Source organism: Ursus maritimus, unplaced genomic scaffold, assembly GCF_017311325.1.
Source record: "Ursus maritimus isolate PB19 unplaced genomic scaffold, ASM1731132v1 scaffold_12, whole genome shotgun sequence".
In the NCBI taxonomy this organism is placed as follows: Eukaryota; Metazoa; Chordata; class Mammalia; order Carnivora; family Ursidae; genus Ursus; species Ursus maritimus.
This window is the reverse complement of record NW_024423564.1, coordinates 30,046,627-30,062,905: the sequence shown is the minus strand read 5'-3', so window position 1 is coordinate 30,062,905 and position 16,279 is coordinate 30,046,627. Positions and strand designations below refer to the sequence as shown.

The 16,279-nt window shown below is 35.1% G+C and overlaps 1 protein-coding gene across 4 annotated transcripts in view; it reads left to right on the top strand.

Moving 5' to 3' along the window:
* Positions 1 to 16,279, top strand: part of ZNF326 (zinc finger protein 326) — a 64,357-nt gene that overhangs the window by 28,026 nt on the left and 20,052 nt on the right. For 3 of the 4 annotated variants that reach the window (XM_040627057.1, XM_040627056.1, XM_040627055.1), the window contains exons 2-6: positions 1,959 to 2,003; positions 9,617 to 9,652; positions 9,748 to 9,859; positions 11,994 to 12,399; positions 14,781 to 14,979. In XM_040627057.1, the coding sequence (XP_040482991.1) occupies positions 9,619 to 9,652; positions 9,748 to 9,859; positions 11,994 to 12,399; positions 14,781 to 14,979 (751 nt within the window). In that variant the 5' untranslated portion in view covers positions 1,959 to 2,003; positions 9,617 to 9,618. The remainder of the gene's footprint in view (positions 1 to 1,958; positions 2,004 to 9,616; positions 9,653 to 9,747; positions 9,860 to 11,993; positions 12,400 to 14,780; positions 14,980 to 16,279) is intronic. The other variant, XM_040627058.1, reaches the window with a different exon arrangement.

The following is a 16,279-nucleotide window of genomic DNA, read 5'->3' as shown; positions in this document are numbered from 1 at the left end:
TCGGGCAGAGGGGCGAGTGGGGCCTCCCCTGCCTCGTCTCGCATTCGCCCCACAGGGCGGCGACCCAGCGCGTCCGTTTAGTAAATCCTCTCTACCAGGTTGCTTCTTACCAATTTTCAGAGGCTTGTTCACAGTGATGTTTGTCTTAGTTTAAGCTGAGTTTAAAGGGCGTCAGTAAGTGACAAGTATAGGTAGATATCTGTACAGAGTGAAAACTAAATTATTACTGATTAGCAAACTAGATGTTTACCCACCAAAATTACCTGGACATTAATGCCTAATTTGAAATACTTCTGCGAAGCAAAGCATTTTTCCTCTGTATTTTGTATGGATGGGACTTAAGTTAGTCAGAATTCTGGCACAGCATCACATGCCCTTCAGATTCAGTTCTGTGCCAGCCGCCTGGGTTGGACTTACCGTTTAAATAAACTGTATTTCAGCAATACCTTTCAGTTGTCTCTGACGCTAGTTCTTTAAACCATTTTCACGGGCTCACAAAGTAAAATTAATTTGGTCTTCACCTTGTCTTCAAATCTTGCCTAACTTTCATAGGAATTGGTGTCAAGATAAAATGCGTCCCTAATGACAGCATTAGGGTTTGAGTGATTAAACTGGACTTAATCCTGAGTAGCTAGACGTTTCTAATAAAACAGACTCACTAACTAGTTGAAGTCCCAAACCCAACCAAAACCCAGTTTTCTTTAACATTGTATGTAGTGTGATCTCAGCATGTGAGTCTGACTAGATGATCTTTTGATCTTGGATTTGATTTCATGCCACAAAGAATTACAGCTGCCAAATCTAAGTATATGAAAGGGTACTAGAATAACCCTTTTGTGGATCCTTTTAAATTACTTTGAAATAGGAAGTTCAGCTCTTAAGAGTAGCACACTCTGATGTTTTTGTTTGTTTTGGTTGGACTTCGACTTGTTTTGATACAGATACCTTTAAACTATGAATATTTGAAGTGCCAAAGCTGGGAATGAAACTTAAAAAAATATATATTATGGTGGTTTCATGGTAAAGTTTGATGACAGTACCAACACCCAGGGTACAGCAAAAGCTTCCTAGGTGGGGGGAGGGAACAATGGGAGTGGTGTAACCCCCCCCCCCCGAATCCATTTTCTGTAGAGAATTGAAACAACAATAATAAAACTTAGTATGTTTGCTTTTTATTGTCACCATGTGCCTACAATTCCAACCGTGTCAGTAATAAAATTATAAACAGTGTCAGCGAGAAAATACTCCCCCTCTTGCTTCCTCTATACTGCTATATTTGGGAGTGGAATTTGACTAACAATGTATCTGAATCTAATCTGATGTAGTGTAGCTGGATACTGTTGTATCTGAGTGACCACTATATTAACTTCCTTTCTTTTAGTATTTGTTAGTAAAATTAATAATTTAACGATTGCCAAGTCAGTTTTGACGGAAATCGCCAATATGGTTTTTGGTGATGGCATATCCTGGATAGATATAGCGCAGGCACACACATACATATGTGCATATGCATTCTCCAATAAGGTCTTGAAACCTTAGAGAGCAAATAGGTACAAGAACTATATTAACTTTGAAAAAATTATATGTTACATAGAATCAATACTCAGATGGCCCTTTTTGCAATATTTGATACATAATTTAATCTATCTGCCTTCCCTTTGTTACCCTGTATGAATCAGTACTGGATTCCTCTTTTGGCAGTTATTATATATCAGGTGTTATAAGCTGATTTTTTACATTATTGTAATTTGGATGATAAACCTGCCTCTTGGGGAGTTAGTGAAGAGAAAGAGATCTGTGTTTCCCTATATGAAATATTTGTAATTATTTATACCCCATTTTTGCAGATAAGTGAGTTAATGGCATTTTTAAAAATTGTGTTTGATTTGAATAGATGAGTAACTTCAGATTTTTGCAAATATTGCACTAATTTCTTTCTGTTAAATGTGTCTTCATAGATTACACACACTCTGCTTGCAGAAATACTTATCAGGGCTTTAATGGTGAGTATCCTCTTTCATTTATTCTTAAATATGTTAAAGGAATGCATTTCAGTTTGTGCACATAAAGTAACAGTGTAAAAAGCCAGTTCTACCTTGTTTCAGTCATTGTGTTGTCTCTTAATGTATCATTGCTCTGTGTTAATGTTGTCATACTATGTGTAGTATTGGGATTAGGGAATTTGGGATCAGAAAAAGTTAGGGCTATTCAGATTAGTTTGACTCTTTGTTTTATTTGAATTATGATTCCTTTAATTTATTCCAAAAGGCCTTTAATTTATTCCAGAAGGCCTTGACTACATTCTGCATGATGAGTTATAAGAAACTAGCTGAGTTATTTTTGCTGAATGAGAGGCTTTGGTATTGAATAATGTAGATTAAGTGGATTATTGGCTTGGTTTTATAGTCCTTCTAATGTAATGCATTTTGACCTTGTTTTTGAGGTCATTTGCTTTAATGTGTCGAAATGTGTTTGTATATAAAGAGCTGTCTAGAGGAGCACAAGAAGGAGCCTGATTATTTATTGACGTAAGCATGATATTAGAGTTGTGACTACAGAGCTAGATAAAATCGTAAGAGGTATGCAGAATACAATTGGATATTGTTTTGATAGTTATTGAAGTTAAGACTCTGCCAGATAGGATGATAACATAAAAAAGAATGTGGAACAATTCAGTGAGGTTAAAAAAGGACCCCAGAGGGGAAGTAAATATCCTGATTGCCAGAGAAATGGAAAATTCAACTATTGTACAGAATATAATGTATTCATAAAATAAAACTGAAGCAAATGTACTACTAAATAAAGCTGTGCCATTTTATGAGAATAATTACTATCCAATTAATTTATTTGTATCATGTCTAAGAGTTTAGAGAAACTTTGTATTGGATGTGGGATAAAAGACTCAAGGTATAGGAAGTAGTCAGTATATATTGAATGTTAAAGAATATAGTTTTTTTTTTTTTAAGCTTTTATTTTTAAGTGATCTCTACACCCAACCTGGGGCTGGGACCTACAACCCCGAGATCAAGAGTCTCACGCTCTACCAACTGAGCCAGCCAGGCCCCCTGGAGAATACAGGGGTTTTTTTTGTCTTTGTTTTTTGGTTTTTTTTTTTAAAGATTTTATTTATTCATTTGAGATTGAGAGAGAGCACAAATGGGGGGGAGGTAAAAGAAGAGGGAGAAGCAGACTCCCCACTGAGCTGGGAACCCAGTGGATGTGGGGCTCCATCCCAAGACCCGGAGATCAGGACCCAAGCCCAAGGCAGACGCTTAACCAACTGAGCCACCCAGCTGCCAAATTTGGATTGGAGAGTGATGTAATAAAATTAGCAAAGGAAGTTTGATTTGCATCCACACTTAGGTAGATTGAAAACTGGAAAGTTAGGAGTGCCTGGCTGGCTCGATCAGTTGGTAGAGCATGCGACTCTTGCTCTTGGGGTTGTAGGTTCAAGCCCCACATTTGGCGTAGAGATTACTTAAAAATAAAATCTTAAAAAAAAAAAAAAAAGAAAACTGGAAAATTAGCTAAAAAACCATTTCATAAATTTAAGTGTTAGGATTTAAAGACCCTGAACTTGGGAGATGACAAAATTAAAATTTTTTTAAAGATTTTATTTATGTACTTGAGAGAGAGCAAGCAAGCAAGAGAGTACAAGTCGGGGAGAGGGGCAGAGGGAGAGGGAAGAGCAGACTCCCCACTGAGCAGGGAGCCTGACTCAGGGCTAGATCCCAGGAACCCAGGACAGTGACCTGAGCCAAAGGCAGATGATTGACTGAGCCACGCAGGCACCTGACAGTAGTAATTTTTAAAATATTAAGATGTTTCTAGAGAAAATTAGCAGAATTTGCAAGCTGACTAGTAGTGAGTAGAAAATTGAGAAGGACGAAAAAAATGAGTCCAAGATTTTAAACTGGAGTGAGTAGGACTAATACTTTCACCAAAGAGAGAGATTTGGAATGATAGAAGGCTTCAGTTTCTAGTAGTGTTTATCAGAGAGTTGGACTTAATGTCTAAATGTAGGACTTTGAAATGCAGGATCATACCAGGCCAGAAGTTTGTTTTCTTAATGTATAGTCATCATGCTATACATTATATCCCCATGACTTGTTTTTTTATAGCTGAACGTTTGTACCTCTTGATTCCCTTTGCCCACCTCTACCCTCCCCTCTAGTGACCACCAATTTGTTCTCTGTATCAATAAACTTGTTTTTTTTTGTTTGTTTTGTTTTATTTAGATTCCACATACATGTGAAATCATTCAGTATTTGTTTTTCTTTGTAACTTATTTCACCTAGCATAATGCCCTCAGGGTCCATCATTGTTGTTGCAAATGGTAAGATTCCATTCCTTTTTATGGCTGAGTCCTATTCCATTGTATATCTATACCCCATCTTCTTTATCTTTTCATTCTTCAGTGGACACTTAGGTTGTATCCATGTCTAGCTATTGTAAATAAAGCTGTAGTGAACATGGGGGTGCATATATTTTTTTGGATTAATGTTTTACTAATGTTATGACTTTCATTTTTTCCTCTTAATGTTAAGTTCCAACATTGTGATTGTTAGATTCCCCTGGAGAGCTTTTTCAGAGTATATCTGTTCAGGTCATACTCTAGTCCTCTTGAATCTTAATTTTAGACAAGTGGTCCCTGGTTGTGCATGTTATGAAAAAGTACTCTGAATGATTTTGGAATGCAGTGCTGGTTAAAGATCATTATTTTACATTATTTTGAGGTCTAGGTTATCTACATTTTATAAATAAGAATTAATTTCAGAGATATAATTTGACTTCATTTAACAAATATTTCTTGAGTGAACGCTGTATATCAGATACTACTCTAGGAGCTGGCAATATAGCAGTGAACAAATATCCTTGCCCTTCAGGGGAACATACAATCTAGTGGGATGAAATGGAAAGTAAACAAGATAAAGAAGTAACATATATTGTATGTTAGATGGTAATAATTGGTTAGGAGAAAAACAGCAGAGGGGCGGGGCGGTGGTGGTAGTGGTGGTGGTGTTGGTGGTAGTGTGTGTATGTGTTGGGGAGGGACTTATTAAGGAGGTAAAATTTGAGCTCAGATTTGAGGAGGTGAGGATGCAAGCCATGGGGCTATCTAGAGGAAGAATGCTGTAGGCTTTAGAAAATAAAAGATGTGTAGTTACCAAATGAAGCCAACAATACAATTCATTGTTAACGTTGTATTTTCCAGTGACTGAGATGATGTAAAAAGTACTGGAAAACCTGTCAAGTTCCAAATTTCCTCCATACCATTTCTTGGAAGGAAGTTGTATTTCCAGTGTTTCCATGTTTCCTTCCTGCTTCATAATAACTTCTTATATAAATAGCAGACCAAAAAGGGAGAGCATTCCAAATAGAGGGAAAGCAGGAATAAAGGTAGGGTTGAGTGCATTGTGGTTCAGAGAGACTTAAGAGGAATGTTTTTTTTTGTTGTTTTTTGTTTGTTTGTTTTTTTGGTTTTTTTGTTTTTTTGTTTTTTTTTTTGTAAGTAGTCTCTATGCCCAGTGTGGAGCCCAACACGGGGCTTGAACTCAGGACCCTGAGATCAAGACCTGGATGCTTAACTAACTGAGCCACCCAGGTGCCCCTAGACTTAAGAAGAGGTTTTTCTAGACCAGATGATTTTTTTGCTGAACAGTCTTAAGGTTAGAGTGGTGAGAGTTGTAGCCAGAGGCATTGAAAATCAAAGATAATTTGTTTATATCTAAGAGACAGTAGGAAATAAAGACCTGAAAGAGTGGAGGGATTGAAAAGTACAGGTACAGAAGAAGAGCATTCCAGGCAGAGGGAGCAGCAGGTGCCAAAATGGTATATACTTACTGTATTCTAGGGATAGCAAGGGGCCTAGTATACCTGGAGGGGAGTGATAAGGGGGAATAGTAGCTGATGAAGTTAAGAAGTGATGGTGTGGATTATATAGGGCAGTATTTCTCAACTTAAGCAGTATTGGCATTTTGGAATAGATAATTCTCTGTTGTGGGGGACGTCTTGTGCATTTTAGAGTGTTTAGCTGCGTCCTTGGCCTTTGTGCTAGATGTGAGGAGCACCCGCCCTTTGGTTTTGACAACCAAAAGTGCTTTCAGACATTGTAAAATGTCCCCTGGAGAGCAAAATTGTCCTTGGTTCAGAGAGACTGTGTAGGGCCTTACAGATTATTTAAGGCTTTGGCTTTTACTTTGAGTAAGATGAGAAGAAGCCATTGGAAGTTACTGAGCATTGAACATGATTTAAACTTAAACTTTAACAGAATTATTTTGGCTATTTTCTTCAGAATAAACAGGGAGGAAAGTGAAAGCAGGAAAGCCAGTTAGGAGGCTGTTGTAGTAATGTAAGTGAGAGATGCTGGTGGCCTGTAGCAGGATGCTGGTAGTGTGGATATGGTGAAAAGTGGTCCATTCAGGACTTAGTGTCAGACAATGTATTATTTTGATCCTTAGTCAGGTGTTTTTTTCCCATTATACTCCTCAGCTCCTTCCCTGTGATTTAATTGTAACTGAGTTTTAACATTAGTTGAGCTTATTTGTATGATAGGGTGATCAAAACAATAGATTTGATTTAAAATATTAGGTCAGTTTTATTTTTGAATGAATTAGTTTCATTTAATGTTAATAGTAAAGATATAATGTTATATTCTTAGAGTTTTATTTTTAAAGTGATTTTTAAGTTCATTTGGTAACCTGGAAGAATATTGTTTATATATAAGCAGTCATAGAATCTATATTCCTATAATCAAACTGATTACATAGCATAAAAAAGGTTGGGTGTTCAATAAATATTAGTGATTTATGACTCCATAGTTAAATAAAAACACACAGAATAAAAAACAGAAGGATTTAGTATCCAAATGCAGCCTCTGTGAGCTCAGAATTGAAACTAGCAGAAATAACAAAATATAAGACTTTTTTACTTTGTGTGCCTGAGCCTAACTCTTAAGATTATTATTATTAATTATTTTTTAAAAAGATTTTATTCATTTATTTGTTTATTTGTTTAGAGAGAGTGTGCACAAACAGGGGGAAGCGTAAGGGCAGAGGGAGAGAGAATCCCAAGCAGACTCCATGCTGAGCGCAGAGTCCAGGGTAGGTCTCAATCTCATGATACTGAGATCATGACCTGAGGTGAAACCAGGAGTTGTATGCTTAACCGGCTGAACCACCTGAGCCACCCCTTAAGATTATTTTTAATATGAGGCTTAGAAGAAGACTTTTAATTTTCAAATTTTTATATTAATTTCAAAATTGCCCTCTATCTAATACAGCATAAGCGTAAGTTACCAACTCTGAAGACAAATAATTGACTATTTTATTAGTTTAGAACTGTGTTGTCTAATGTGGTCCACTAGCCGCATGTAACTGTTGAGTACTTGCAATGTGGATAGTTGGAATTGAGATGTGCTGTAAATGTAAATTACATACCTCATAAGAAGTCTTAGTATGAAAACAATGTAAGAGCTCATTAGTACTTTTTGTATATTGATAAACTTTTTGTTCTCTGTTATACATACTGGTACATACAAGTTCTATAAAATTCTAAATTTCACTTGAAAGCTCAAATTTTATTATTGGCAGTACGTACTGTTACTTGTTTTCCTTGAACTGACAGTTTTACTGTGTTCATTTTTGAGAAAATGTCTGCCAAATGCTTAAGTCTGACGACCTTAGTTTTTGAATTTGGTCTGTCTTTCTAGTAAAAATAGTCTTCCTTGTAAAAGTGTCTAATTCAGTTAATCAAGTACTTGCACAGTGGCTTTTCCTGGAGAAAACTGTGGTACTTTCTTTATGTGTATTTCCTATTTCACTACAGAGAATATCAGAAAGAAAATGTACTCAAAGGTGACGATTTAATAAAACTAGTAATTCTTACTGCTTCATCAAGGACATTTTTAAGTGGAGATGGCACTCTATTTTATTATTTTTTACTGCAAGTGTGCAGTGTTGAGGACTGCAATGGCTGCTGGTACAGCTTGGTGCCACTGCCTTGATTTGCTCTGTGGCATAACCAGTTTTACCCACCAGTGCTTTTTCGGTGCAAATGTCAACCTGTGAAAAAGGCAAATAATGTTGTAGTATTATTTATGAAAATAGTTTGGTCTTGTGGATCCCCGAAAGGGTCCTGGCAACTCCCAGTGGTGAACAGACTATTCCTTGAGAACTGTAGCTCTGGGGTATATACAAAATTAATAAAAATCAGACCCTGACCACAAGACTAGTGTACATTTAAGATTACATTTAAGATGAGGTCACAAGTTGCAGAATGTAAGGCAAAGTATCATAAGCACCACAGAAGAGATACAGACTTGTAGATGTTTAGAAGAAAGAGATAATCATCAACTGAGACAGTATCATTGAAAGTGTTCTTGAAAGGGTCAGTATTTGAAATGGACTTTAAAAGATGAGATTTCAAGAACAGATGTTTGGGGTTTTAGAGGAGAGCATTTCATGTAAAAGCAACAGCATAAAGCTAGAGGGGTGGATACTTACTGAACTTTGGGAAAGTCATTTCATTTGTTTGGATTTTAGCTCTCTAATCTATAAAATAAGAAGATTGAATTTTATCCTTTAGGTTGCTTCCAGCTTTAAAGTTGCAAGATTCTGAGTGGTCTTTTTGTGAAGTTGTTGCTATTGTCATTATTATTATTGTTGTTGTTAGGACCAGAAATATTTAAGTGATTGTAATTAAAATTTAGTGTTAAAAAAATATAAATTAAGGTATTTGCTCTGTGTATACTCTTGTATTTATTAGTGCATAAAATTTGGGGAGGGTGGTAATGAAGATTTTTAAAGGACTTTATAGGATACATTCTAAATGGTTTTAAAATTTTTTCATTTTTATAATCGTAGTAAATTCATTTTATTACTTCTTTTGTATTTTTCATGTCAGAGGTTGGGATATAGGTGGAATTGCAGTGTGATAAAATATACTCAGTACCCTTAATGTATTAGAATTTTTTTTTAGTGTTTTGCGTTGCTAGAGTTCACATTCATTCCATTTACTCAGAGTATTTGAGGATTTAAATGCTTATTGAGTTATTATTATTTACAGGGATAGTACCACAGATTGGCCCCCTACTCCATGATTTTACTTTTTAAAATGACTATTTCAGTTAATATATGAACAGATTGAAATCAGGGTAGTTGAAAAAGTGGCTACTTCTGGGTTTTTAGACATTTTGAGGATAGTTAGATGCAAAAACTATACTTAAAACAAAAATTTTTCTTCTTGACATTATTGAATGCTGACTTTTCTTGAGAGTAGAAATTATTTATTATTGATTACATACTATGTCATTCCTTATACAGTACCTTAAAGGAGTACTCTAGTCAAATAAATATTGGCTAAATTGAAAATAATTCTAACATAGAACTTTTTAGTTGATAATCTTTTTTTTTAATTTAGTTTTCTTAACAAATCTAATTTTTCAGTAGATTATCCTCTGTGAGTTTTTTCCTTCCATGTCTAGTGTGAATTTAGCTTAAATGTTAGTGATGAATTATTCTCTCAGATAACTGATATGAGTATCTCGTGTTTTATGCAAAGATTCCCAAAGAGAATGGTGTATTTTACTGACCTTTTGTTATTGACTCTGTTTTAGGAATGGATCGTGATTATGGCCCCGGATCTTATGGAGGTCTGACATTCAAGGATATTTATCTAAAAATTCTTCTTTTGGGTGCCAGTAAAGGTGAGCATCATTTAATTTTTTTCTTTTTAAACTCTTTATAGGGATGGATCGTGACTATGGCCATGGATCCTATGGGGGTCAAAGATCCATGGACTCCTACCTAAACCAGTCATATGGCATGGACAATCACAGTGGTGGTGGTGGGGGTAGCAGGTAAATTGCTTAATCACTTGGCCAAATAATTAGATGACTATAAGATTCTGGATATTTTAATTTAAGTATTCCTTAGGCATGTTATGATACTTGAACTTCACTATTTGGTATTGAATAGTCACCTTAAGTGTTTAATGGTGTCAGTTAATGGTTCTAAAAATTATCTCAGGGTCACTGACAGACATTATTTTAGGAAAACTTCAAGTAGCTATTTTCATTTCAATATAATAGAGTAAGATTTTCTGTCTTCAGTAGCGAATTTTTTTTTTTTTTACTTCTTTTACTTTTAACTCCTTATCATTCAGAATGTTCTCAACAAATGATATAAAAATGTTATTGGAAATATTATTTGTGAAGTTTTTGTCTTTATGAGTTTTAAAAGTATCTTTTCTAATGTGGGGGGTTCTGTAAAGCAGCAAAGCAGTCTTTGACTGGAATGGGTTTAACTGAACCAGTCTAGCAACATTCAGTTTCTGAGAAACATTTAAGATAGTTATTCTTTTAATTTTAGAGTAAGTTGTAAGAGCATATTGTAATAATAAAATGTTCTTTAAGTTCATGTCTAGGTTATTTATTGGCAGATACTACTTACACCAAAAACACTGTGCTCTTAAGCTAGGAGCATTGTATCAAAGCCTTGAATACCATACCTTCGCTTATTTTAATGCACTAGAGTTTAGACTTTTTATATTTCACTGCTGATACTGTGTAAAGCTTAACCCTAGTTGAACTAGTATAGGCTTTAGGGTTGACTACATTTCAGGCTAAGGGGGTATACCTTTTGAGGCACAGATATTTGTACTAAGTATAACTAGTCAGGTAACATTTGAAACTATCCTCCTTCTTCATAAGTTGAAGGATCTGGATTCCTTAAGGATGGACTGAATGATGCTTTACTTTCCTTCTTTCTGCTTCAAGTGTGCCACTATGGTTTATAGTAGAGGAAAATCACAAAAATGAACAGATACAATTTTGCTTATGTGATAGATGTTTTAAAAAGAGTTGGAAAGAGGAATAATTTTTATATGGTTACCAGGATTCAGAAGTAAATAGTGCATTCTATTTAGTGATCTGTAAATAATTGAAGTAATGTAACACATTTAAATGTTTTAATATATCCGTTATTGCCCTATTGCATTGTAAATGTGTTGTGCATAAACTCTGTAGATGTTATCGTTTATCTCATGTGTAATTGTGGGCCTTTATAAAACTATGTTGTAAGATACCAAGCAACTTTTGTAATCCATGCTTTGGATTTGTGAGAAGTAAGATGATTTGTTTCTTCTGTTGACTCTATTAAAACCTTGAGGAGACTGTGTGCTCCCCTTTTTTAGAGTAGTTTTATGTGATAATTTCCTGCCAGGAAAGAATTTTTTTAAATAATTGAAGACATAAAATGTATTCTTTCTCATCTGCCTTGATAATTTATATGCAGAGGGTATATGTTGGTGGTCTTTTACTTTTATGTTCTATTTTATGTGCTTATCCTCTAGATTTGTTAGATTTGCTAGTCTACAAATGGAAAGTGACTGAGGATTGATTATTGACCTTACCCAAAGTTGGGCAGGATATTAAATTTCGTAATCAGAAATAATTCTCCAAATTTTGATTGCTATAGACACAATGAAGCAATTTTGTGATATAGATTATCGGGGGTACAAAAGGATCTCTTTTGTGTCACAAATAGCTTATATCGGTGTAGTCTTCAATTTTCGTCCCTATTAAAAGCCAAAATATTGTAAATATTTGGTATTTTCCAATACTAGGGATGGATTCAAAGAAAGTTTGAGTAGTTTGTGAACTTTAGTAAATGACTTTTTCCAAGACTAGGGCTGGGCTTAAATACCAACAGACAAATCTTTTTAATAAAATAGAAAAGCTGCTACAAAGCAGATTTTTAAGCTAAGGTTTACTTGACTCAATTCATATTTAAAAACTGACACAGATAGCTTTCTATCTGGTCTCATGTTGAACTGCCCAGCCCTAATCAGGTGTGAATAAAAGTAGAACTGTGCAAACCAGTATGGTATAAATGAATTTTAGTTGATAAATGTCATCTGATAATTTGTCTTTTGAATTGTCTAACATTAGTAAGCTTACTTTTGTTTTTTCCCTCACTGTGCAACTTTTCCAGGTTTGGACCTTATGAGTCTTACGACTCCAGGTCTTCTCTGGGTGGGCGAGATCTGTACAGATCTGGCTATGGTTTTAATGAACCCGAACAAAGCCGCTTCGGAGGTAGTTATGGTGGTCGATTTGAGAGCTCCTACCGGAATAGCCTTGACTCTTTCGGAGGTAGAAACCAGGGCGGGTCTAGCTGGGAAGCACCTTACTCCCGTTCAAAATTGAGGCCTGGGTTTATGGAGGACAGAGGAAGAGAGAATTACTCTTCCTACAGCAGTTTTTCTTCACCCCATATGAAGCCTGCACCTGTAGGCTCTCGGGGGAGAGGAACGCCTGCTTATCCTGAAAGTACGTTTGGAAGCAGAAACTATGATGCTTTTGGAGGACCATCAACAGGCAGAGGCCGAGGCCGAGGAGTAAGTACAACAGAATCTTTTCAGATTCTTTTCACTAGTCACTCTTTTAAACCCTTTCAAGACCATGGTTTTCATGTAGAATAAACACTGTTCATCCCAGTGTATTTTGAAGCAAAAGCTCAATCATAAGCATAATTTTTAGGTTGCCTGTAAAAGTTTTTCCAGCACTTCAGAAAATAAGTGGCAGAGTGAGATGATTGTTCATAAGTTTTGTCAAATCTCCCTTTATTAAAAAGGTGAGGATATTAGGTTTTGGTCTAAAAGGGGTTAAAAGGAGTTGCATTTTTCCTTGTAAACACTAGCAGTTTTGCTGGTGGGACAGTTCTTGGATTATTGTAAAAGGTAACTGAACCCTTTGGAGTTTTTGAGTAGGTTAAAGGTGCAATGTATGATAAAATGTTTTACTTTGCTGCTAACTCTAGCACATAGAATTTCTTTAGAGCTCCATATTTCACATTAAACACAAAGGGACTAAAAGTTGGTGATAGATGAGGGTAGCATAGCCATGTTTACATGGTGAAGAAGTTGATATGTTTAATAGATTGTAGAATGATTTGTGGTCAGTGTAATTACTAACTCACTCTCTTGCAATATGTCCTATTGCTGGGTGTTCTGTTTTTCCCTTGTGTCACTAGTTTTTACTATTGAGAAATAAGTTCCTACCTGTACAAACATGTCTGGCTTCTTCCTAGGAAGTAATATTTTGTAAATCTTTGCTTACATGAGTAAATATACTAGTCTTCAGGTGTTTTATTTCAGGACATAGTATAAAGATAATGACTTACGTTCTTAGGTAACTTGACTGACATGAAATTTTACCTAGTAAGTGTACGTAGATTGTGGAGTTTTGTAGTTTGGTCATATGAAGGGTATTGTATTTTTGCTTTAATGTAAGAAATGTTTTTTTTTTCTTTTTTAAAGTCAGTTACTCTTAATATTCTCTTTGCAGAGGAAAGTACTTCTGATAAAAATATGTAGTAGGGCACACGTTTTTAACTGTTCATTAGCCTTTGGTACATGAGTGTAGTTTGTCATTTTTGTGTAGAAATTTTGCATTTATAACAGTTACCCTTTACTTATGTAAAATGCATTGCACCTTTAATGGATAATTAATGAAGATATTTCTAATGTGACTCTATAAATTACCTGGTAACACTAATCTATTCAAGTCTACTAGGTTAGCTAGGGGTTCCTAAGCATAATACATAAATGTAAGCAACTGATATGTTGCTATTCCACCATAATTAGTGACTGTAGGTCAATTGAAAATTGTTGGGGTAATAAGGTTTGGGTTTTGAATTTGAAAATCAATTCCAGTTTGAAAATTTGAGAAATGCTTAACATTTTCCATGCTGTATACTACTTTAGGCGAATGATTTTTTTCTTAATGAGACTTCAAATATTAATTTTGTTTTCACAATAGAAAAACAGGCATTCCTGTACCTTGTGTTCACCATTCTAGTCTGAATGGACTTTTCTTTCTTTCCTCCTGTTAATGAAGTAGATGAACCAACAGGACTTTCTTTTTTAATCTTCACTTGTACAATTCCCATTGGATCCTTCTCTTCAGATTACTCCTCAATCTTTATCTTCTAAAAGTAAGATTAGCAGAATAAATTTCTGTGGACATGTGGCCTCTTGGTGTAGTGGATTTTGTTAATGGCAAGAGAAGAGGAAGGGACACAAGAGTCGTTTGGTTGCATGACTCTTCGTCTGTAAACTTTCGCTTCTTGGGCTTCTGGGTCAGAATATGTTTCTCTAGGTAAGAATGTGAATGGAACGTCAGATGTAATTCTTTATCTGAAGTGTGTCCTGGAAGTTGATGCATGGTTATGCTTTAACTCTCCTATTTCATACTAATGTTCCATCTCGCCTTCTCATTCCCTTTTTCAACAGGGAGAAATCCTAAATGATTTCTGGATCTTTTTTACTTCAGACTTCAGATATGGTCTTCTTTATGCATCTTAGTTTTTAAGCCAGGTTTTAGTGAAATAAAGATGTCTTTTAAGGTCTTTTCATGGGAAAACATCAATTAGGAACTCTGAAGAGGAGTTGTCAGAGAGTTGTACAAGTGGTAATATTCTGATAGGCACATATGTTGTTTATGCTCTCAAGTAATTTTGAATGGTACAAATAAAAAAATAGGAAATACCCATATTTGTTCTACTGGAAATAAAAATACTAATTCACTGGATTTGAGTTCATGTAATAATTGACAAAGCTTTTCCATGTGGTTATTCAGAGTGGACATGTAAAATTAAGTTACATTCTGGGGAGTCTTCAGGTGAAAATTATTAGATAGATAACACGTAAAATTTGTGTGAATTCCTATTTTATCTTTGGATGTTATGCTAATATTTCTTGATTTCACAAATTTGCAGCATATGAGTGATTTTGGAAGCATTCATAGACCTGGAATTGTTGTTGACTATCAAAACAAACCCACCAATGTGACAGTTGCTGCTGCAAGAGGAATAAAGAGAAAAATGATGCAACCATTCAATAAGCCTGGTGGAACCTTTATCAAGAAACCCAAGCTAGCAAAACCTGTGGAGAAGATGAGCCTCAGCAAATCACCCAGTAAGTAAGAAAACATAATTTCTATGGCTTAAGGTACTTCCAATTTTTTAAAAATTTAGTGCTTTTAGATAATTTTTTCATGTTCATATGACAAATTGCATAGTAATTACAACTGTAGAAATTAGATTTGTGAATCCTGGTGTAGTTATTAGTTGGTCATAAACATTGAAATTACCCAGAGATACTTTTTAAAAATGCACATGCCCTGGTCTACCTCTCTTCCCTAAATCCTTATTTAGGATGGAATCAGGGGCTTCTCACATGATTTTGATTCAGAGTTTTGTCTTGGGTGTTAAATTTGTTGTTGGGAGCTACTGTTGAGATAGTATTGTCCCATTACACAGAATCCCCTTTAGAGGACAAAGGGAAGAAATTTTTCATGGTTCCTGGTACCAGGAAATGGTGTGTTTCTTCTGGAAAATTAATTTGCTTTTAATCTTGCAGACATGACAACTCTTAGAGATAGTCACATTTCCAACTTTACATTATTGAGAAAAAATCAAGAGCCAACCTGAAAATGAAATTCAGAAAACCATTTCATTCACGTTAACATCAACAATACTAGATACTCAGGAATAAATTTAACAAAGAAGTGTAGAACTTATACCTCAAAAACTACAAAACATTGTTGAAAGAAGTTAAAGAAGATCTAAGTAAATGGAAAAACTACATAAGTGGTTCATAGATCTGCAGACTTAACATTGTTCAGATGGTTATACTCCCCAAACTGATCTATAGATTTAGCACAATCCCTGTCAGAATTCCACCTGACTTCTTTGCAAAAACTGACAAGCTGGTTCTAAAGTTCACAGGAAATTGTAAGGGATCTAAAACAGTGGAAACAATCCTAAAAAGAAAAACAAAATAGAAAGACTCACACTTCACCTTACTTGGAAAGAGTCAGCATTTCTCAGTCATCAAGGCAAAAATAAATACAAAAAAAACCAAAAAGTAATTCAGTGTACAAATAAAAATAGGCAGTATATTTGGTGTATAATATTTTGCTGCTCTATGTTTTCACCAAAGAATGCTGAAAAGACTTCCTTAGCTTCCTTAGCTTAGTCAAGGTATATCCTTGGCTTCATCTAATTTGGTCAAATGTACTTGATTTCATGTAGAGATACATTACACAGTTAAAAAATAAAATACAACAACATAGATGAGTAACAGAGTAATCTGCCTCTGAACTTTTTTTATAAAAAAACTTTACTGATTCACATACTCTACAATTCACCCATATACAGTGTGCAACAACCCATTGGTTTTTAGTGTATTCACAGATACATGCAAATATCACCAT